Source organism: Pseudophryne corroboree, chromosome 6 (genome assembly GCF_028390025.1).
Source record: "Pseudophryne corroboree isolate aPseCor3 chromosome 6, aPseCor3.hap2, whole genome shotgun sequence".
Classification (NCBI taxonomy): domain Eukaryota; kingdom Metazoa; phylum Chordata; class Amphibia; order Anura; family Myobatrachidae; genus Pseudophryne; species Pseudophryne corroboree.
Genome location: NC_086449.1, coordinates 256598220 through 256621934, shown reverse-complemented (window position 1 = coordinate 256621934; position 23715 = coordinate 256598220). Strand labels below are relative to the sequence as shown.

The 23715-nt window shown below is 49.0% G+C and overlaps 1 protein-coding gene across 6 annotated transcripts in view; it reads left to right on the top strand.

Moving 5' to 3' along the window:
- STARD5 (StAR related lipid transfer domain containing 5) overlaps positions 1-23715 on the top strand; it is a 135611-nt gene that overhangs the window by 14637 nt on the left and 97259 nt on the right. For 4 of the 6 annotated variants that reach the window (XM_063925938.1, XM_063925934.1, XM_063925932.1 and 1 more), the window contains exons 2-3: positions 2026-2122; positions 11210-11312. The exons of 1 other annotated variant lie outside the window; for it this stretch is intronic. In XM_063925938.1, coding sequence (XP_063782008.1) covers positions 11217-11312 — 96 coding nt within the window. In that variant the 5' untranslated portion in view covers positions 2026-2122; positions 11210-11216. The remainder of the gene's footprint in view (positions 1-2025; positions 2123-11209; positions 11313-23715) is intronic. One more of the 6 variants, XM_063925936.1, reaches the window with a different exon arrangement.

Below are 23715 nucleotides of genomic sequence, written 5' to 3'. Positions count from 1 at the left end.
TCTTCCTGGTTTGAACCTTTACGTAAGGTTGAGTTAAAGTTTCTCACTTGGAAGGTTGTCATGCTCTTGGCTCTGGCGTCTTCCAGGCTTGGCGGCCTTATCTCATAAGAGTCCGTACTTGATTTTCCATTCGGATAGGGCGGAATTAAGGACTCGTCAACAATTTCTGCCGAAGGTGGTTTCTTCGTTTCACATTAACCAACCTATTGTGGTACCCGTGGCTACGGATGCTGTGGCAGTTCCAAAGTATCTGGATGTTGTGAGAGCTTTAAAAATCTATGTCGCCAGAACGGCTGTTGCCAGGAAGACAGAGGCGCTGTTTGTCCTGTATGCTTCCAACAAGATTGGTCATCCTGCTTCGAAACAGACTATTGCACGCTGGATTTGTAGTACGATTCAGCAAGCTCACTCTTCGGCTGGGCTACCGGTGCCGAAGTCAGTGAAGGCCCATTCTACCAGTAAAGTGGGCTCATCTTGGGCGGCTGCCCGAGGGGTCTCGGCACTTCAGCTTTGGTCTGGGTCAAACACCTTTGCTAAGTTTTACAAGTTTGATACCCTAGCTGAGGAGGACCTCATGTTTGCTCAATCGGTGCTGCAGAGTCATCCGCACTCTCCCGCCCGTGTTGGAGCTTTGGTATAGACACCATGGTCCTTTTGGAGTCCCCAGCATCCTCTAGGAAGTAAGAGAAAATAGGATTTTAGTACCTACCGGTAAATCCTTTTCTCCTAGTCCGTAGAGGATGCTGGGCGCCCATCCCAGTGCGGACTGTTATTTGCAGTGTATTCTTGCTGGTTAAATTTAGTTTATACACGGGTTGTGTATTTGTTGTTTTCAGCTTGTTGCTGTTGTTAATTCATACTGTTATCTGATTTACTGTTACTCCGATTGTGCGGTATGTTTGTGGTGTGGGCTGGTATGTTTGTAGCCTTAGTTTAAACAAAAATCCTTTCCTCGAAATGTCCGTCTCTCCTGGGCACAGTTCCTATAACTGAGGTCTGGAGGAGGGGCATAGAGGGAGGAGCCAGTTCACACCCAGTTAAAGTCTTTTCAGTGTGCCCAAGCTCCTGCGGATCCTGTCTATACCCCATGGTCCTTTTGGAGTCCCCAGCATCCTCTACGGACTAGGAGAAAAGGATTTACCGGTAGGTACTAAAATCCTATTACAGGTTGAGTATCCCATATCCAAATATTCCGAAATACGGACTTTTTTGAGTGAGAGTAATATAGTGAAACCTTTGTTTTTTGATGGCTCAATGTACACAAACTTTGTTTAATACACAAAGTTATAAAAAATATTGTATTAAATGACCTTCTGGCTGTGTGTCTAAGGTGTATATGAAACATAAATGATTGGTGTGAATGTACACACACTTTGTTTAATGCACAAAGTTATTAAAAATATTGGCTAAAATTAACTTCAGGCTGTGTGTATAAGGTGTATATGTAACATAAATGCATTCTGTGCTTAGATTTAGATCCCATCAACATGATATCTCATTATGGTATGCAATTATTCCAAAATACGGAAAAATACGATATCCAAAATACCTCTGGTCCCAAGCATTTTGGATAAGGGATACTCAACCTGTATTCATCTGTTTCATTTCCATATACATAGCTTGGCAGGCTGTGTTCACTCAGAAGCTGGAACACTGATAGACACTTGATTGATTTAAAGCGCCGGTACCTAAACCTGTGACCAAGGTCTGTTTGTTTATTTTTGTTTCAATTATTCTTTGTACAGTGCTGCAGACATGTAATATATTGATAATGTCATTACTAACACAATATAATCTCACATAATTGTAAAGATAACAGTAACTGTACAATGCACCAAACATTTTACTTTCTATGCTATAGACTGGTCACCGTTGGTAATCTTAACTTTGCCAAAGTAAAATAAAGAGCTGGTAAATAAAGAGCTGGTAAATAAAGAGCTGGTTAATAAAGAGCTGGTAGTTTTATTTACTGTAACAGGGAACTGATATTTTTATTACCAAATTGTTTTCTCTTTTTAATTATAGATAAGGGTCTGTTTTCTCCTCTTTACAAGCCTGGCTAAAGATGGCATAAGTGTTGTACAGTACATGGGTATCTGAAGAACGAGAGACCTCTCTGCAGGTTAGTCTCATCTGAGCACTGATTGCAATATCTGCCATATTGGGGTATATCAGTATTTCCACCAGAATCATGGATAGAATTGGTGCTACCCTAACTAAAGGCGGGTACACACTAACCGATTGTGGAATAATATACAATATAGTTCAACGATATAGTACGTACACACTGAACGTTAGGATTCAGGATATCCTTCAATGATCACGTTTAATGACGTCACCGAACATGCAGCTCAGTGTTGGTGATTGCTGAATGGTGTGTGGGAGCGCACATCGTTAATCAGTCACCAATATTGCCCCCATACACACTGGGCAATTTCAGCCTAAAAATAAACGATAACGAACTGTATGGCTGAAATCGCCTAATGTGCACCCCTCCCTTAAGCCTTGTGAGTCATTACATATATCAGAATCTGCCTTATTGGCCAGGTATACTTGCGTATACTAGGAATTTGTCTTCGGTTTGCTATACAACAGCCATGTAGGTGACAGATAAGCGGGGGGGGGGGGGCAAGTGAAGTCATACAGATAGGTATACCGTAGGGACACAAGTGAGTTACATGTACGTCTAGTCAGTCTAGAAATAAACTTTTGAGGCTTCTGGTGGACCCGGCGGGGACAGCCCTGTAACGCCTGCCTGAAGAAGGCAAGTTAAACATGCTGTGGCCAGGGTGTAACTGGTCCTTTACTGTCTTCGTTGGCCGCTTTTTAGCTCTGGACAGGTACAGGTCCTGGACTGAGGGAAGGTCGGCCTCGATGATATTCTCTGCGGTTCTGACCACTTTTTGGAGCCTGCATCTGTCCCTTGCTCTGGCGGAGCCATACCATACCAGTATCGAGGAGCACAGTACTGACTGCACAATCGCAGAGTAGAAGAGGAGCAGAAGCTTCTGTGGGATGTTGAACTTCCTTAGTTGCCTGAGTAAGAAAAACCTCTGCTGCACTTTCCCGACAGTGGCGTCAGCGTTGGACCCCCATTTAAGGTCACGGGACATTGTGGTCCCTAGGAACTTGAAGGAGTCCACTAGCGATACCACATTGTCAGCAATTGTTAGCGGAGGTGTACTAGCTGACTTCTTCCTGAAGTCCACTATCATCTCAACAGTTTTGAGGGGGTTGAGCTCAAGGTTTTTGTGGCTACACCACTGGGCCAACCGGTCTACTTCCCGTCTATAGGTCGATTCGTCCCCGTCCTTGATGAGGCCGATGACGGTGGTGTCTACTGCAAATTTGATGATCTTTACTGATTGTGCCTCTTCGGTGCAGTCATTTGTGTACAGGGAGAAGAGCAGGGGTGAGATGACAGCCCTGAGGGGCCCCTGTACTAATGGACCGCGCTTGAGAGGTGAATTTTCCGCTTTCACCACCTGTATCCTATCTGTCAGGAAGTCTACTATCCAGGAACAGGTAGCTTCTGGGACCCCTAGGCGAAGTAATTTGGGGTGGAGGATGCTGGGGACGATAGTATTGAAGGGCGAGCTGAAATCGACAAAAAGGACCCTTGTGTAGGTTCTGGGAATGTCTAGGTGCTGTAGAATGTAGTGCAGGCCCAGGTTGACTGCATCCTCGACACACCCGTTCGATCAATAGACGAACTGTAGGGGGTCCATTTGGGGGCCAGTCACAGTTTTCAGGTGATTCAAAACCAGATGCTTGAACATTTTCATGACCACAGACGTCCGTGCTATCGGCCTGTAGTCATTCAGGTTCGTGATAGAGGGTTTCTTGGGGACCGGGACGATAGTTAACCAGCGATTTGTTAAAGATCTTGGTGAATATGGGGGCGAGCTGACCCTCACATGCTCTCAGAGCAGATGGTGACACTCCGTCAGGTGCCGGAGCTTTCCTGGGTTTGGTCCTCTTGAACAGTGCCAACACCTCTTCTTGGGCGACTTGCAGTGCCTGGAGTTGGCCGTTGGTATTCAGGGCCTCGTAGAGGTGAGTATTTGGGTCGAAGGGGACTTCTTTTGCGCACCTGCAATAAAAGTGGTTTAGCTCGTCTGCTAGGTCTTGGTGCATGGTGGTGGACTTCAATGTTTTCTTGTAATTGGTTATGGATTGCATTCCTTTCCATACAGATATGGGGTAATTGGTGGAGAGATCGTTTGTCAGCTTGTCCGAGAATCGTTTTTTTGCTAGCCTGATTTCTTTAGTCAGAGAGTTCCTAAATCGGTTGTATAGTGCTCTGTCACCGCTGCTATAGGCCTTTGGCCCGACGAAGTTGCCTGAGCTGGGCATTGAACCAGGGCTGCTTGTTGTTGTTGTAAATACGGTAAGTCTTGGTAGGTACACACGTCCTCACAGTAGCTGATGTAGGATGTGACCGTGTTTGTCAGGTCATTCAAGTCGGTTGCCGAGGCTTCTAAGGCCCCCCCTCATTCTGTGCAGTCGAAGGCCTGGAGCTTCATCTTAGCCTCGTTGGTCCATTTATTAAGAGTCTTGATGACAGGCTTAACCGCTGGACGAGGAAGGTGGACGAGGCAGTGGTCAATTAGGCCGAGTGCAGCACGCGGGATAGACCGGAAGGCAGACTGGAGGGTAGTATAGCAGTGGTCAAGGGTGCGCCCTTCCTAGTGGGACACTTGACTTGTTGTCTGTACTTAGGTAGCTACTTGCTATGGTTAGTTCTGTTGAAGTCGCCCAGCACTATGGGCCTAATTCAGACCAGATTGCTGCTGTGCGTTTTCGCACAGCAGCCATTCAGGTCTGAACTACGCCGGCACCGAAGTGCGCCAGCGCGTGAAGACAGCCGACGGCTGTCTCAGCCCTGTGATCGCCTCTGCCTGATTGACAGGCCATGGTGGTTGCTGGGCGGGAGGGGGTCGGCCAGCGGCGTTTGGCCGCCATTTTAGGGGTGAGGTCCGGGCAACGCAGGTGTGCCCGGACCGAGGGGGGGGGGGGGGGACAGGCCGCGGCGGCTGGGTGACGTCACACGCAGCCACTCCAACCCGGACAGCGATGGGTAGCTCCCTGCCAGCACGCAGGAGCTGTGCTGGTATGGAGCTACTCTTCAAGTACAAAAGCGGCAATGCTTTTGTACTTGTGCAGCGGGGTAGGGCCTGACATGCGGGGCGGACTAGCCCTGTGCTGGGCGTCCCCCTGCATGTCAGGGAAGCTGATCGTAGATGCGATAAATTTAGCACATCTACGATCAGGTCTGAATTAGGCACTATAAGCAGAGAGTCTGGGTGTTTTTGTTCTATGTTGGATATGCATACAGCCAGGTGGTGCAGGGCTTCGTTTGTGCAGGCGAGGGAAGGGGTGTACACTCCCACAATGACAAGTGAGGCAAATTCCTGGGGGGAATAGAAGGGGTTGCAGTTGATACTTAGCATCTCCAGGTGAGGGCTACATGATTTGCTTAGGATCGTGACATTGGTGCACCATCTGTCGTTGATGTAGAAGCAAGTGCCACCACCCTTCGTTTTTCCAGAGAGATCCTACCGTACTTGGACGATTTGTTGATCCTGGCAAATTCCCCAGAACTTCTCCTGTGTCATCTCGATCTGACGGTCCAGTGCATGAAAGCCCACGGGTGGCTGATCAACTGGAAGAAATCCTCCCTGGTTCCTGCTTGGAGCATGTTACATCTGGAAGCGTTATTAGACACTCACAACCAACGGTTGTCCCTGTCTCAGGAGAAAGTCCTGAAGCTTCAGGACAGGATTCGATGCTTCCTATCTCGTCCGCAAGTGTCGATACATTCGGCAATGCACAGTGATCGCGCTGAGCCAAAAAAGAAGTGGGTCCCAGGGACCCTTCACTTTTAAAAATTGGGGTCCTACTGGTCTTTTTCTGGGTCCCATCGGAATGAAGGTTCTTATTAATCTTAATCTTGTTTGGACACTACAAAAGTGTTGCAAGATGGGGGGATGGGGTGACAGTGCTGCTGGGCTGTGTAGCATGCAGGACACCCTGCACCAGAGCTGTAACTAGACATTTTGGTACCCTTAGGCAGAAATTGAATTGGTGTTCCACCTCTCAGATCACAAAGTATAGGTAGTGCGCGCCGTAGGCGCGTTGCAAAATTTTAGGGGCGTTGCTTCATAGGGAAGGGGCGTGACCACATAATAGTGTCAATTCACATTGCACCACACAGTAGTGCCGCTTATACACATTGCACCAGGTAGAACCTCCTATACACACTGCGCCAGGCACAGCACGTCGTACACTTTGCTCCAGGCACAGCACGTCGTACACTTTGCTCCAGGCACAGCACGTCGTACACTTTGCTCCAGGCACAGCACGTCGTACACTTTGCTCCAGGCACAGCACGTCGTACACTTTGCTCCAGGCACAGCACGTCGTACACTTTGCTCCAGGCACAGCACGTCGTACACTTTGCTCCAGGCACAGCACGTCGTACACTTTGCTCCAGGCACAGCACGTCGTACACTTTGCTCCAGGCACAGCACGTCGTACACTTTGCTCCAGGCACAGCACGTCGTACACTTTGCTCCAGGTAGAGGACGTTATTATACACATTGCGCCCGGTAGAGCACGTTATCATACACATTGCGCCCGGTAGAGCACGTTATCATACACATTGCGCCAGGTAGAGCACGTTATCATACACATTGCGCCAGGTAGAACACGTTATCATACACATTGCGCCAGGTAGAACACGTTATACACAATGCGCCCGGTACAGCACGTTATTATACACATTGCGCCCGGTACAGCACGTTATTATACACATTGCGCCCTGTAGAGCACGTTATTATACACATTGCGCCAGGTAGAGCACGTTATCATACACATTTCGCCAGGTAGAGCACGTTATCATACACATTGCGCCAGGTAGAACACGTTATACACAATGCGCCCGACACAGCACGTTATTATACACAATGCGCCAGGTAGAGCACGTTATACACAATGTGCCAGGTAGAGCATGTTATTATACACATTGCGCCCGGTAGAGCATTTATTATACATATTGCGCCAGGTAGAGCACGTTATTATACACATTGCGCCAGGTAGAGCACGTTATACACAATGTGCCTGGTAGAACACGTTATTATACACAATGCGCCAGGTAGAGCACGTTATTATACACATTGCGCCAGGTAGAGCACGTTATCATACACATTGCGCCAGGTAGAGCACGTTATACACAATGTGCCTGGTAGAGCATGTTATTATACACATTGCGCCCGGTAGAGCATTTATTATACATATTGCGCCAGGTAGAGCACGTTATTATACACATTGCGCCCGGTAGAGCACGTTATTATACACATTGTGCCAGGTAGAGCACTGAGGCACATTGTAGTAACCACTTATGACCTCCAGTTGCGCGGGGCTCTGAGACACTGAATGTGGTGCAATACAATGCAGATAGATGGGATCTGATCTCAATAACTGTCAGGCTGCACCGACGGACGCTGCCCCTCTGCCCTAAAGCTCCAATACTGTCTGTCTGCAGTCAATCAAAGCAGTACAGCCTCAGGTGCTGGGAGGCCGACTGCACGAAGTGGCCGTTTGACACATGTGGCTCCGCCCCCAGCAGCTACTCACTGACACTCACCATTTTTTCTGACAGCACAGTGCAGTGAGTGCACTGGCACAAGTAGCCAGCCGGTGCCTGTAGTGGCCGCAGCCTGGAGGAGCTCTATGTGAAATTGCAAGCAGAGGTTGTCCTCTGGCAAGATGGAGCTCCTCCAATCGCTTTCCCTGGCGGGCTGGCCACTGCTAAATATACCGACAATCAGTGACAACTGTGTCAAAGTAGTGGAGCCCCAGGTGCAATGGGAAAGTCAGTGTCACACTGCACAGTTGTACTCATTACCGGTATATTTAGCAGTGGCCAGCCCGCCAGGGGAAGTGATTGGAGGAGCTCCTTCTTGCCAGCCTCTGCTTGCGATTTCACAGAAAGCTCCTTCAGGATGCACTGTGCTGTCAGAAAAATGGTGAGTGTCAGTGAGTCGCTGCTGGGGGCGGAGCCATGTGTCAAACTGTCCCTTCGTCAGTCGGCCTCCCAGCACCTACAGCGGGAGCTGCGCAGCCCCGGTGGCTCCTGCTGCTTACACTGCTCTCTTAGCGAACTAGACGGCGAGTGTCAGGGGGAGGGGAGAGCGGGGCGGGCGGCGGCCAGATCCGGAGCGGTACTCACCGTCACAGAGGAGGGTGCGGTGCCTGGTGTGCGTGGCCAGTCTGTCAGCCCTGCAGCACAGATTCATGTGCTGGCGGTGGAGCCGAGGTCAGCGTGCAGAGGGGAGCAGGATTCAAAGCGGGCGGACTGGCGGGAGACACTGCAGGCTGTGATTGGCTGGAGACTACAGGAGGTGATTGGCTGAGGAAACAGCCAGTCACCTTCTGGGTTCCGCTGACTGGCTTACGACATGCAAACACATATTCAGATGAGCGCGTCCTGTGGGACCCGCTCATCTTCTAAATGTGAGTCCCGTGTGGCTGTTTCTGGGTAAAATACGCGCCATAGCGCGTTTTTGCAATCACTGATGCAAGTGCTGGGTCTCATGGTGTCTGCTTTCGACATGGTGGAGTATGCTCAATTCCACTCTCGCCCTCTGCAGAAGTTAATTCTGACAGAGTGGGACGGTCTGCCTCACCGGATCAGATCTCACATGATCTCCTTGTCTCCGGAGGTCCGCCTGTCACTGAGCTGGTGGCTTCAGGACCAACAATTGAGCAGGGGCCGTCCCTTCTGGATATCCGACTGGGTCCTTCTGACAACGGATGCCAGTCTGAGAGGTTGGGGCGTGGTGTTGGAACAACACTCTCTTCAGGGTCGGTGGACCAAGGAGGAGTCTCTGCTCCCGATCAATATTCTGGAACTGCGGGCAGTGTTCAACGCGTTGACAATGGCCCAGCAACTAATACAGAACAGACCTGTTCAAGTACAGTCGGACAACGCCACCACGGTGGCGTACATAAGTCATCAAGGCGGCACTCAAAGCCGCATGGCAATGAGGGAAGTGTCACGAATTCTTAAGTGGGCGGAGCGCCATCTGCCGGCCATATCCGCTGTGTTCATCTCGGGCGTCCTGAACTGGGACGCGGACTATCTCAGTCGTCATGACGTACATGCAGGAGAATGGAGCCTACATCCGGAGGTGTTTCAACTTCTCGTGGACACGTGGGGCCTTCCAGATGTGGATCTGATGACGTCTCGACACAATCACAAGGTTCCGGTCTTCGGAGCAAGGGCGAGGGATCCTCAAGCTGCGTTCGTGGACGCTCTGGCAATTCCATGGAATTTTCAGCTACCGTACGTGTTCCCTCCGGTGTCACTCCTGCCCAGAGTAATACGGAAGTTCAAGCAAGAAGGAGGAAACCTGCTTCTGGTTGCTCCAGTGTGGCCCAGACGGCACTGATTCTCCAATCTCCTCGGTCTCTCGTGGGATCGTCCCCTTCTACTTCCACAACGACCAGACCTCCTCGTTCAGTGCCCTTTTGTTTACCAGGATTTGGCCCGTCTGGCTTTGACGGCATGGCCCTTGAGGCTTCCGTCCTGAGGGCCAAGCGTTTTTCTGAGGCGGTCGTTCAAACTATGTTGAGGGCCCGTAAGCCGGCTTCTGCTCGGATCTACCATAGGGTCTGGAATGCTTACTTTACTTGGTGTGCGTCTCACAATCATGACGTTTTCAAGCTTAGTACGGCCAAACTATTGGCTTTTTTGCAACAGGGCCTAGACTTAGGCTTGCGTCTGGCCTCCCTCAAGGTTCACATCTCTGCCTTGTCGGTTTGTTTTCAGAGAAAAATTGCTACCCTGCCTGATGAACATACATTCACTCAGGGTGTGTTGAGGATTCAGCCTCCTTATGTGCCACCTGTGGCCCCTTGGGATCTGTCGGTGGTTTTGGGAGGCCTTACAAGAGTCTCCGTTTGAGCCTCTTACCTCTGCTGACCTTAAGTGGCTTTCCCTTAAAGTGTTGGTCTTGCTGTCTATTGCTTCAGCTAGAAGGGTCTCGGACTTGGGTGCCTTATCCTATAAGTCTCCCTATTTGATTTTTCACCGTGACCGGGTGGTTCTTAGAACACGGCCAGGTTATTTACCCAAGGTGGTATCTTCCTTCCACCTTAACCAGGAGATGGTGGTTCCAGCCTTTAATTCTTCTGATTTGTCTACCAAAGAGTGGTCTTTGGATGTAGTACGGGCTCTCCGTATCTATGTGAAGAGAACTTCCTTCATTAGGAAATCTGATTCTCTTTTCGTGTTTGGTTTTCACAAACGTGGCTGGCCTGCTTCAAAGCAGACTCTGGCCAGATGGATCAGAATGGTGATTGCACATGCTTATGTACAGGCTGGTCGTCCGGTTCCTGCTACCATCAAAGCCCATTCTACTCGGTCGGTTGGACCTTCTTGGGCGGCCCACCGTGGTGCGACCATTGAACAGTTGTGCAAGGCGGCTACGTGGTCCTCGGGGAACACGTTTATAATGTTCTATGCCTTCGATACCGCCGCTTCTCAGGATGCTTCCTTTGGACGCCGGGTTATTGTGCCCGCTACAGTGCGTCTCCTCCCATAAGGAACTGTTTTAGGACATCCCCGATGTTAATCCTTGTGGAGCCCAGTGTACCCCGCAGCAGAAAACTAGATTTATTGGAAGAACTTACCGTTGTTAAATCTCTTCCTACGAGGTACACTGGGCTCCACAAGACGCCCACCCTGACGCACTTGGCTTCTTTGGGTTGGTATTGGCATAGCCGCTGACACCCTCTCCTGCGGTGAGTGTGTTGTGTAATTGGCTACGAGCGATTGTCGTCTCTAGTACCTGCTACTGCATTGGACTGGTGAACGAAACTGAGCTCTCTGTGCATGGAGGCGGTGTTATAGAGGAGGCGGCGCTGTGCATCTTGGGAACAGTCAAAAGCTTTGAGCCTGTTGGTTCTTACCATAAATCTCGTTATTATGATAATTAATACTCATGAATATTTATAACTACCAATAAAAGGGAGAACTTCATGCTTGTACTATATAGCTGTAAGACTTTTGTGTGTAGGTGACTGGTATTCTAACATATGACTGCTCATTATTTCACTAAATGCACTGTATAAAGTCCTGATGCTTGAGGATCGGTATCCCTACCCAGTGATGTGGACATTACAAGCTTTGTAATCTTATTAGGGAGAAAATGAGGAACATTACATTTCTGCGGGTTTACCCAAGCAGCATCGGTTGGAAATATGTTCTTCGCTCGCTAAGCATGAACATCGGTTTTCCATGCCAGGTACACAAACACTTTTCAATTTGTTTTAATGCAGCAGTAGGCCAGAAATACCACTATGATTCTTTCAAATAATTATGAATAACAGCGTGTTCTTATATTAATTATGTCCTTATCAGTAATCGTCGACTTAAAGAACTATCTATTTAAAGTATATATCCTATTGGACAGACTACAGCTTGTATCTTTATTTTCCTATAGAGATTTTATCAATTTCTTCTAAGAGCTAAACCTTTCACCAACAGCTTCAAGTATTCCCTGTGTTATAGCTGTGCAGCTATAGTATTATTGGAAGAGAAAATTACCTGTTAGTCATATAAATGTCATTCTTACACGTATGTTGTAGTTGCTGCTACTGTAAAGCCACTTCATTTGTATTATTGCCTAAGAAACGTCCTTTCTGTGATTTTAATAAAGTGTATCATCATTCAGTAGTCATCTATATATTTTAATCGCCTAAGCAATTTTTTTGTGAGAGCAACTACTCCACAATGACACCCCGATTTTGATGGTTCAGGTGTCGTTCGATAGGGTGTGTGATGTAGATGTGCAATACGGTTACAGAATTTTGATAAGTGGTCAGGTTGTTGAGGAATAATATGTCAAAGAGGATGTGGTTATGTGACCGGTGGTCAGGCGACCGCCGGTCACAATACCAGCACCTACATCCTGTCCCCTCACAATCCCTACAGTCCGCATGCTGTCTAAGAGGGACTATTCCCACTCATTGGTGTCCACGACACCAATAGAGTGGAAATAGAACCCACAGCATGGTGAGCGCAGCGAACCTGCAATGGGCTTCGTTGTGCTCGCCTCCCCTCCCGCCGGCCGTCTCAATGCCGGGATGCCGTTGTCGGTATGGTGAGGACCGCCAGTCATGCGATACCAACCCTGTCAAAGTAGTGATTTTTTTTTTCCCCATCGAAAAAGCATTGAGTGGGGGGCGCTCACTCTTGCCAGTATTTGTCTGCCCCAAATTCAGTTGATATAATTAATTCTTTCTAACACCTTTGGTATATGGTAAACGTTAGATGAACGCATTGTAGAAGACACAATAAAATATGATTTTAATTACCTACCGGTAAATCCTTTTCTCGTAGTCCGTAGAGGATACTGGGGTCCACATTAGTACCATGGGGTATAGACTGGTTCACTAGGAGCCATGGGCACTTTAAGAAATTGATAGTGTGGACTGGCCCCTCCCTCTATGCCCCTCCTACCAGACTGTCTAGGAAACTGTGCCCAAAGAGACGGACATACTTTGAGAGAAGGATATAAAAGGATAGTGGTGAGATTCTGAACCAGTACACACAAACTAGAGGAAAGCCAAACTAACCAAACATAAAACCAGGAACAGCAACAGCTGAACCAACAATACTTAACCAAGTAACAGTGCAGGAAGAAACGAAGCACTGGGCGAGCACCCAGCATCCTCTACGGACTACGAGAAAAGGATTTACCGGTAGGTAACCAAAATCCTATTTTCTCTTACGTCCTAGAGGATGCTGGGGTCCATATTAGTACCATGGGGATGTACCAAAGCACCCAGTACGGGAGGGAGAGCGCGGAGGCTCCTGCAACACTGCTTGACCAAACTGAAGGTCCTCAGAGGCCAAAGTATCGAACTTGTAGAATTTAGCAAACGTGTTCGAACCTGACTAAGTAGCTGCTCGGCTGAGCTGTAAAGCCGAGACACCCCGGGCAGCCGCCCAGGAAGAACCTACCGACCTAGTAGAGTGGGCCTGTACAGATTTTGGACACTGCAAACCTGCCTTGGAATAAGCTTGCTGGATAGTAAGCCTGGTCCAGCGTGCAATAGTCTGCTTTGGAGCAGGACACCCAGTTTTATTGGGATCATGGAGAACAAACAGCGAGTCAGACTTTCTGTGATGAGCTGTCCACTTCATATAGATCTTCGAAGACCTCACAACATCCAAGGACTTTGAAGTAGCAAAGGTGTCGGTAACCACCGGTACCACAATAGGTTGGTTGATATGAAACGCAGACACCACCTTAAGAAGAAATTGCTGACGTTTTCTGAGTTCAGCCCTATCTTCATGAAAAATCGAATATGGGATTTGTGAGACAACGCCCCCAGCTCCGACACACGCCTCGCAGAAGCCAAGGCCAACAGTGTGACGGCCTTCCATGTAAGAAACGTGACATTGGCGTCCTGTAAAGGCTCAAACCAATCAGATTGCAGGAACTGCAACACCACATTGAAATCCCAAGGTGCCGTAGGAGGCATAATTGGCGGTTGGATGTGCAGAACCCCCTTCAAAAATGTCTGAACCTCAGGGAGAGAAGCCAATTGTTTCTGGAAGAAACTGGATAAGGCAGAAATCTGGACTTTTATGGAGCCCAAACGTAGGCCCAAATCCACACCCAACTGCAGGAAAAGGAGAAAACGTCCCAACTGAAATTCCACCGCAGGAAATTTCCTGTTCTCACACCAAGAGACGTATTTTTTACAGATACGGTGGTAATGTTTAGACGTTACCCCCTTTCTGGCTTGGATCAGGGTTGGAATAACCCTATCCGGGATCCCTGTACGGGCTAGAATTTGATGCTCAACCTCCATGCCTGCAAACGTAGCCGTGGTAAGTCTTGATAGACGAACAGCCCCAGTCCGGAGCAATGAGAATTGCTTGAACCTTTTTATTCTTTTGAGAATCTTTGGGATCAATGGAAGTGGTGGAATCACATACACCATCTGGTAGACCCATGGCGTGACCAGAGCATCCACCGCTACTGCTTGCGATTCCCTCAACCTGGAACAATACCGTTCCAGCTTCTTGTTGAGACGAGAGGCCATAATGTCGATTTGTGGCATTCCCCACAGACATGTCAACCACCCGAACACCTCCGGGTGAAGGCCCCACTCTCCTGGGTGGAGGTCGTGTCTGCTGAGGAATTCTGCTTCCCAGTTGTCTACTCCCGTAATGTAGCTTGCGTACAACGCCACAGTGTGTCTTTCTGCTCAGAGAAGAATCCTTGTTACCTCTGCCATTGCTGCCCTGCTCTTCGTTCCACCTTGTCGGTTTATGTACGTTACTGCTGTCACATTGTCCGACTGAACCTGAATGGCTTGATCTTGAAGAAGATGCGATGCCTGTAGAAGGGAGTTGTATATGGACCTTAGTTCCAGAATATTGATTGGAAGAATGGCTTCCTGACTTAACCATTTTCCTTGGAACTGTTCCCCTTGGGTGACTGCTCCCCAACCTCTAAAGGCTTGCGTCTGTGGTTAGCAGAATCCAATTTTGAATCCTGAACCGTCGTCACTCGGTCAGGTGAGAAGTCTGAAGCCACCACAGAAGAGAAATCCTAGCTTTTGGCGACAGATGGATCCGCTGGTGCATGTGAAGATGCGATCCGGACCATTTGTCCAACAGATCCAGCTGGAAGAGCCCTGCGTGAAACCTTCCGTACTGCAGCGCCTCGTAAGCGGCTACCATCTTTCCCAGAAGGCGAATGCATAGATGCACCGAAGTACTGGTTTGTCTTAGAACATCCCGCACCATCGACTGGATCACCAATTCCTTTTCCAACAGAAGGAATACCTTCTGCGCCTCCATATCCAATATAATCCTCAGGAACAGAAGCCTCCGTGTTGGTTCCAGATGAGATTTTTGTAGGTTCAAAATCCACCCGTGATCCTGAAGTAGCCGGGTTGAGAGTGCAATGTTGACTATCAACCTCTCCCTGGATGGTTCCTTTATCAGCAGATTGTCCAGGTACGGTATTATGTTCACTCTCTGTTTGTGGAGGAGAAACATCATTTCTGTCATTGCCTTGGTGAACACCCTCAGTGCCGTAGAGAGGCCAAATGGCAGCGCCTGAAACTGGTAGTGACAGTCCTGTAATGCAAACCTTAGATAAACCTGATGCGGCGGCCAAATCGGAATATGAAGGTACGCATCCTTGATATCCAGAGACACCAAGAATTTCCCCCTCCTCCAGACCTGAGATCACCGCTCTCAGAGACTCCATCTTGAACTTGAACACCCGTAAGTACGGGTTCAACGACTTGAGGTTTAAAATGGGCCTTACCGAACCGTCCAGTTTCGGAATTACAAACAGGTTGGAATAATAACCTTGGTTTTGCAGCTGAAGTGGAACTGGAACAATGACCTGAGTCTGTACCAGTTTTCAGAATTGCTTCCTGTAAAGTCATACATGCTTCTTGAGAAGCTGGTAAGCCTGATTTGAAGAATCTGTGAGGTGGGAGTTCCTGAAACTCCAGTCTGTAGCCCTGTAGACTTACTCGCCGTAGCCTTGGATATATCCACGTATCCAGTTCATCTCCAAAAAAGGCCTCACCTGTGAAAGGTAGGTTTTCCACACCTTTCCTGTAATCCGCGCTCGCAGTCCACTGGTGTAGCCACAAGCCCCTGCGTGCTGACACTGCCATGGCAGTGGTGCGTGCGTCAATTTCCTTTTATGGCCTCCACCATAAAGTTAGCAGAATCCTGTGTATGCTGTAGGAGTAAAATTATCTCCCCCCGGATAAGGAATCTAACCCGTCAATTAGATTACCTGACCATTTTGCAATGGCCCTAGAGATCCATGCACAAGCTATAGTGAGTCTTTGGGCCACCCCCGCAGCTGTGTACAGAGATTTGAGTGGTCTCAATCTTGCAGTCTGCAGCATTCTTCAAGGAAGCTGCCCCAGGAACAGGTAAAACTATCTTACGTGACAGCCTAGAAACCGATGCGTCAACTATCCTTGGGTTTTCCCATTTTTTCCCATCATCCTGAGGAAACGGGAAGGATGTGAGTAACCGTTTTGGGATCTGAAACTTCTTGTCAGGATTTACCCAAGTTGCTTCAAATAGGGAATTGAACTCCTTAGATGCAGGGAAAGTAGCTGAGGATTTCTTTTTTACATTAAAATAAGATTCCTCATCTTCCTCTGTCACTTTGTCAGGGATGTGCAGGACATCTCTAATAGCTTCTATCAGGGCCTATATTCCCTGTGAAAAAGCTGCATCCCCCCCTCCCGAGCCCACCTCACCCTCCTTTGGATCTGATACATCATCGGTATCAGCCTGCATGATTTGGGCCAGAGTATGTTTCTGTGGACAAATGGCAGGGGTCTGAGACGCTGGAATGACCACTGAATCTCTATTCATCAGGTCATCAACAGATTGCCTTAAGTATTGCGTCTCCTTCTCATTTTGGGATAATTTATTCGAAATATTTGCCGTGGTGGGGCTTGCGAATAGTACCTTCAGGAGCTCAGTGTCCTGTCAGCGGGGAACGGGACCATCAACCCTAGGGAGGTTGGGCCGTTCCCCCCCTCCCCCTCTAAGTCCCACGAAGCAGGCAGTCTGGTGCCAGCCAGACCTGTCTGAAAACGGGTGTGGTATGGTATGCTGGCGGCCGGGCTCCCGGCGACCAGCATACCGGCGCCGGAAGCCCGACCGCCGGCATACCGACAGCGTGGCGAGCGCAAATGAGCCCCTTGCGGGCTCGCTGCGCTCGCCACACTGCGTGCACGGTGGCACGCCACGCTATTTATTCTCCCTCCAGAGGGGTCGTGGACCCCCACGAGGGAGAAAAACTGTTGGTATGTCGGCTGTCGGGATTCCGGCGCCGGTATACTGTGCGCCGGGATCCCGACAGTCGGCAACCTGAAGACCACCCCTGAAAACAATAAAGAAAATAAATGCAGAAAACTCTTCAGGAGCTTCCCAAGTGTAACCGCCTCCTCCGGCACATTTTGTAAACTGAGTCTGGTAGGAGGGGCATAGAGGGAGGAGCCAGCCCACACTATCAATTTCTTAAAGTGCCCATGGCTCCTAGTGGACCCGTCTATACCCCATGGTACTAATGTGTGACCCCAGTATCCTCTAGGACGTAAGAGAAAAAATGTTTTGCTCAATTTCAAGTTATGCGGTTTACTAGTTCTTAAAAGATTAGCATTTGCCTCCTATGTAAATATTCATTTTGAAGAATTGATTGCAACAATGTATCTAATAGTATGTATCTGTTTTGTATGCAGTGATTCATAAATGTGTGCGCATTATATTAAGTCTTTGTACAGACACATATACCTGTGAAGTTGAACAATAATATACAGAAAGCATTTTAGCAGGGGATTATTAACCACGTGCCTGGCATGGTTGAATCATTTGCACCATACCAGGCAGTGTGTTTATCTGGTCAAACTATGTGACCAGTCAGATACACAGTGTGGGCGGCTGCAGAAAGAGAATCTTCTGCAGCATCTGCTCTCAGAGGCACTGCCTGGTCCCTCTGTTTCCCTTCACCCCTCCCCCAGTGTCTGTCATGCTGCCGACCCCCTCCACTGTGTACACATGTAGCCACACTCGTTGCGGCTACGTCTAGTGGCAGTTTAGAAAATGTTTCCAAGATGCACACGAATGTCGGCGTGCACATGCGTATATTCACACCCGTGATACATACACATTGCATTGCCTAGTCGTGGGTGCGAGTAGGCACAGCCAGTCATTGCCGTGATGTGTATGCACATGCGTACGCATTACGGCAATGATGAGACTGGCTACTTGTGAATCTGGTGACTGCTCAGATAAGCAGCCACTAGGAAAATGAAATATTAATATAAAAAATAAAATTAAAGTTTTATAAAAATTGGATGTTTAAATACATGTTCTTCACCTAATTCACTCATATAAAAAAAACAATTTCTGAGTGGTTTTTAGAAAAAAAAATTGCCAGTTAAGAGCACATCCTCTAGAGCAGAGGTTCCCAAACGCTGTCCTCAAGGCACCCCTACAGTCCAGGTTTTAGGTATATCCATGGCTCAGCACAGATGGTTAAATCAAATTGACTAAGGTGCTAATTAAGTCACCTGTGGCAAAGCATGGATACATTTAAAACTAGGACCGTTGGGGTGCCTTGAGGACCGCGTTTGGGAACTTCTACTCTAGAGAATACTAAAGACCAGAACTGCTACTCATCTAAACAATCTGGTAAAGACACTTTCTGGAGACCGCAATTTCAGGTAGAGGTGTAATAAATGAGTGCAAGCTGTATAAATATGTAACAGACGACCATTTTTGTGAATAGATCTATAACAGCGGTCACCAACCCGTCGCTCACGAGCAATGGGTAGCTCGCCCACCGCAATCTGGGTAGCTTGATCCCTGGGGTCCTGCTGCCTGACCTCAGGAGGAGTCCTCATTTGACTTCCCTGAGTCTGCCCGTCCGCCCGTAGCACTCCTCCGCCTTGGAGGAGACAGATGCTAGAGTTCATACTTAACCTCTGGCATCTGATACTGATCACAGTGCTATAGTGCTACCCGGGAGTGCTCAGTGCTGGGAGAAGATGCAGCTTTCTGCAAAGCTGCATCTACTGCCCTGACACCCAACAACGAACATTACGCCAAGAGCCTGAAACCACTGGCAACGAGCATTAACCCCCAAAGCATGAAACCCCTGGCAATTAGAGCATTACACCCCTAACAACGAGCATGAAATTCCTGGCAACGAGCATGGCACCCAGAGCATGAAATCCCTGGCAACGAGCATGGCACCCAGAGCACGAAACCCCTGGTAATGAGAATTACACACCTGGAAACAAGCATGACACCCAGAGCATGATACTCCTGGCAACAAGCATGAAACCTCTAGCAACGAGCATGAAACCCCTGACAGTGAGCATGGAACCCAGAGTATGAAACCCCTGACAACAAGCAGAAAATGTAAAAGTAATTAGAAGCCTTACTGTGGGCATAATGTATAATGAGCATTACGTTGTGTATGTGGCATAATGTATCACTGGCATTGCGGTGTGTCATAATGTGTCACAGGCAGTGGCGGAACTAGCGAGCGGTGGGCCCAGGTGCGACAAAATGCTTTGCCCCCCCATCCCATCCAAGTCCACCCCCTCACCCCTGGGGAGGATCTGGTGAGGGGGACCTGCTCAGGGCCAGAGAAAGGGATACCTAGCAACAATGCCGTGATTAGACATTTTAGCACTGTGTGCAAGGAACGGCATCGGAGCCCCACCCCTGCATGCAAAACAGGGACAGTACGCGCCGTAGGCGCGTGCAAAAATACATAGAGGCGTGGCTTCGTGGGCAAGGGATGTGGCCACAAAATAATACCAATTCATAAAACGGTGCACAGTAGTCTCCATTATTCAAATTACGCCGCACAGTAGCACCACTACAGCAGGTAGAGACCCTTTTACACCTTACGGCAGACAGCGTCCCTTTTTACACATTACGGCAGACAGCGTCCCCCTTTTTACACACAGCGGCAGACAGCGTGCACTTTTTACACACAACGGCAGACAGCATCCCCTTTTTACACATAACGGCAGACAGCGTCCCCTTTTTACACATAACGGCAGACAGTGTCCCCTTTTTACACATAACGGCAGACAGTGTCCCCTTTTTACACATAACGGCAGACAGTGTCCCCTTTTTACACATTACGGCAGACAGCGTCCCCCTTTTTACACACAGCGGCAGACAGCGTGCACTTTTTACACACAACGGCAGACAGCATCCCCTTTTTACACATAACGGCAGACAGCGTCCCCTTTTTACACATAACGGCAGACAGTGTCCCCTTTTTACACATAACGGCAGACAGTGTCCCCTTTTTACACATAACGGCAGACAGTGTCCCCTTTTTACACATAACGGCAGACAGTGCGCCCTTGTTACACATAGCGGCAGACAGCGTCCCCCTTTTTACACATTACGGCAGGCAGATTCCCCCTTTTTTGCACATTACGGCAGACAGTCCCCCTTTTTGCACATGAAGAAAGAAAGAAACAATTATACTTACCGTCTCCGCTGGCTCAGGCTCCTCGGTGCAGCTTCTGGCAGAGATCCCGGGCAGGAGAGAAGGAGGAGGAGGGAGGTGGAGGAGGGAGCCGCAGCAGCGCTGTGTTATTGGTGGAGGCGCTGCTGCTGCTGTCCCTCTGCTTCACTATAGGCTGTTCTCCGCCGATGTGAATGCTGGGATGCGCTTCACAGCGGCGGAAGACAGCCTATAGTGAAGCAGAGGGACAGCAGCAGCAGCGCCTCAACCAGTAACAAAGCGCTGCTGCAGCTCCCTCCTGCACCTCCCTCCTCCTCCTTCCCCCGTACCGCTGTGCCCCTCTCTCTCCGGGCGGCTGCGGGCAGCGGTTGCCCGCAGCACACAGCGGCATGTAATGAGTCAGTTTGACTCATTACATGCTTTGGGCCCCTGGACAGTGGCGGGCCCCAGTGCAACGCACTGGTTGCACTGGCGGTAGTTCCGCCTCTGGTCACAGGCATTGCTGTGTGTGGCATAATGTATAATGGGCATAGCAACAATATCACTAATTATTAAATCCATTGTTATTTTTCTGTGAAACATTTATTTAATTTTCATAAAATTACCTTCCATTTTTCGGTTATTAGCAAGAATTTTTTTGCCAAAAATTTTAGTAGCTCTTTAAGAGGTTTCATTTATCTCGAGTAGCTCACACCGAAATTAAGGTTGGAGACCACTGATCTATAAAGTTTCAGTAGGAGGCCTGTCTAACAGTGTGTGTGTAAGAATGAATCCTTAATTTCTCTGACGTCCTAGTGGATGCTGGGGACTCCGTAAGGACCATGGGGAATAGCGGCTCCGCAGGAGACTGGGCACAGCTAAGAAAGATTTAGGACTACCTGGTGTGCACTGGCTCCTCCCACTATGACCCTCCTCCAGACTTCAGTTAGAATCCTGTGCCCGGCTGAGCTGGATGCACACTAGGGGCTCTCCTGAGCTCCTAGAGAGAAAGTATATTTTAGGTTTTTTATTTTACAGTGAGATCTGCTGGCAACAGACTCACTGCAGCGAGGGACTAAGGGGAGAAGAAGCGAACCTACCTAACTGGTGGTAGCTTGGGCTTCTTAGGCTACTGGACACCATTAGCTCCAGAGGGATCGACCGCATGGAACCGGCCATTGGTGTTCGGTCCCGGAGCCGCGCCGCCGGCCCCCTTACAGAGCCAGAAGCAAGAAGAATCCGGAAAATCGGCGGCAGAAGACATCAGTCTTCACCAAGGTAGCGCACAGCACTGCAGCTGTGCGCCATTGCTCCTCATACACACTTCACACTCCGGTCACTGAGGGTGCAGGGCGCTGGGGGGGGGGGGGGGGCGCCCTGAGAAGCAATAAATACACCTTGGCTGGCAAATATATCACAATATATAGCCCCAGAGGCTATATATGTGATAAATACCCCTGCCAGAATCCATAAAAAAGCGGGAGAAAAGTCCGCCGAAAAAGGGGCGGAGCTATCTCCCTCAGCACACTGGCGCCATTTCTCCCTCACAGCTCCGCTGGAAGGAAGCTCCCTGGCTCTCCCCTGCAGTCTACACTACAGAAAAGGGTAAAAAAAGAGATGGGGGGCACTAAATTTAGGCGCAATATACATATAGCAGCTATAAAGGGATATAATTTAGTTAATCCCTGATTTATATAGCGCTCTGGTGTGTGCTGGCATACTCTCTCTCTGTCCCCCCAAAGGGCTTTGTGGGGTCCTGTCTTCTGTCAGAGCATTCCCTGTGTGTGTGCGGTGTGTCGGTACGGCTGTGTCGACATGTTTGATGAGGAGACTTATGTGGAGGAGGAGCAGGTGCCTATAAATGTGTTGTCACCCCCTGCGGGACAGACACCGGAGTGGATGGACTTGTGGAAGGAATTACGCGAAAGTGTCGACTCCTTACATAAAAAATTTGACGACATGCCAAATGCGGGGCAACCGGCTTCTCAGCCCGTGCCTGCCAGACGTCTCGAAAGTCATCAGGGGCTCTAAAACGCCCGCTACCTCAGATGGCAGACACAGATGTCGACACGGATACTGATACCAGTGTCGACGACGAAGAGACTAATGTAATGTCCAATAGGGCCACTCGTTATATGATTGAGGCAATGAAAAATGTTTTACACATTTCTGAGGTAACCCCAGGTACCACAAAAAAGGGTATTATGTTTGGGGAGAAAAAACTACCAGTAGTTTTTTCCCCCTTCTGAAGAATTGAATGAAGTGTGTGAACTAGCGTGGGCTTCCCCCGATAAAAAATTGGTAATTTCAAAAAAATTACTAATGGCGTACCCTTTCCCGCCAGAGGATAGGTCACGTTGGGAAACACCCCCTAGGGTGGATAAAGCACTTACGCGCTTATCAAAAAAGGTGGCACTGCCGTCCCAGGATACGGCCGCCCTAAAGGAACCTGCTGATAGAAAGCAGGAGGCTCTCCAGAAAGCTATATATACACACACTGGTATTATACTGAGACCAGCTATTGCCTCAGCATGGATGTGCAGTGCTGCAGCTGCATGGTCAGACTCCCTGTCAGAAAACATTGACACCCTAGACAGGGACACTATATTGCTAAACGTAGAGCATATTAAAGACGCTGTCTTTTACATAAGAGATGCACAGAGGGATATTTGCCGGCTGGCATCAAAAATAAGTGCACTGTCCATTTGTGCCAGGAGAGGGTTATGGACCCGGCAGTGGACAGGTGATGCAGATTCTAAAAGGCACATGGAAGTTTTGCCTTATAAGGGTGAGGAGTTGTTCAGGGATGGTCTTTCAGACTTAGTGTCCACAGCAACAGCTGGGAAGTCAGCATTTTTGCCACATGTCCCCTCACAACCAAAGAGAGCACCGTATTATCAGGTGCAGTCCTTTCGCCCCCAAAAGAGCAGACGGGGTAGAGGCGCGTCCTTTCTGCCCAGAGGCAGAGGTAGGGGAAAAAAGCTGCAGCATACAGCCACTTCCCAGGAACAAAAGTCCTCCCCCGCTTCTTCTGCTAAGTCCGCCGCATGACGCTGGGGCTCAGCAGGCGGAGCCAGGTACGGTGGGGGGCCGTCTCAAAAACTTCAGTAATCAGTGGGCTCGCTCACAGGTAGATCCCTGGATCCTTCAAGTGGTATCTCAGGGGTACAGGCTGGAATTCGAGACATCCCCCCCCCCCCGCCGTTTCCTCAAATCTGCCTTACCAACGACTCCTTCAGAAAGGGAGGCTGTGTTAGAGGCAATTCACAAGCTGTATTCCCAGCAGGTGATAGTCAAGGTGCCCCTACTTCAACAAGGACGGGGTTACTATTCCACAATGTTTGTGGTACCGAAACCGGACGGTTCGGTGAGACCCATTTTAAATTTGAAATCCTTGAACACATATTTAAGAAAATTCAAGTTCAAGATGGAATTGCTCAGGGCGGTTATTGCAAGCCTGGAAGAGGGAGATTACATGGTATCTCTGGACATCAAGGATGCTTACCTGCATGTCCCCATTTACCATCCTCACCAGGAGTACCTCAGATTTGTGGTACAGGATTGTCATTACCAATTCCAGACGTTGCCGTTCGGCCTGTCCACGGCACCGAGGGTATTTACCAAGGTAATGGCCGAAATGATGATACTCCTTCGGAAAAAGGGA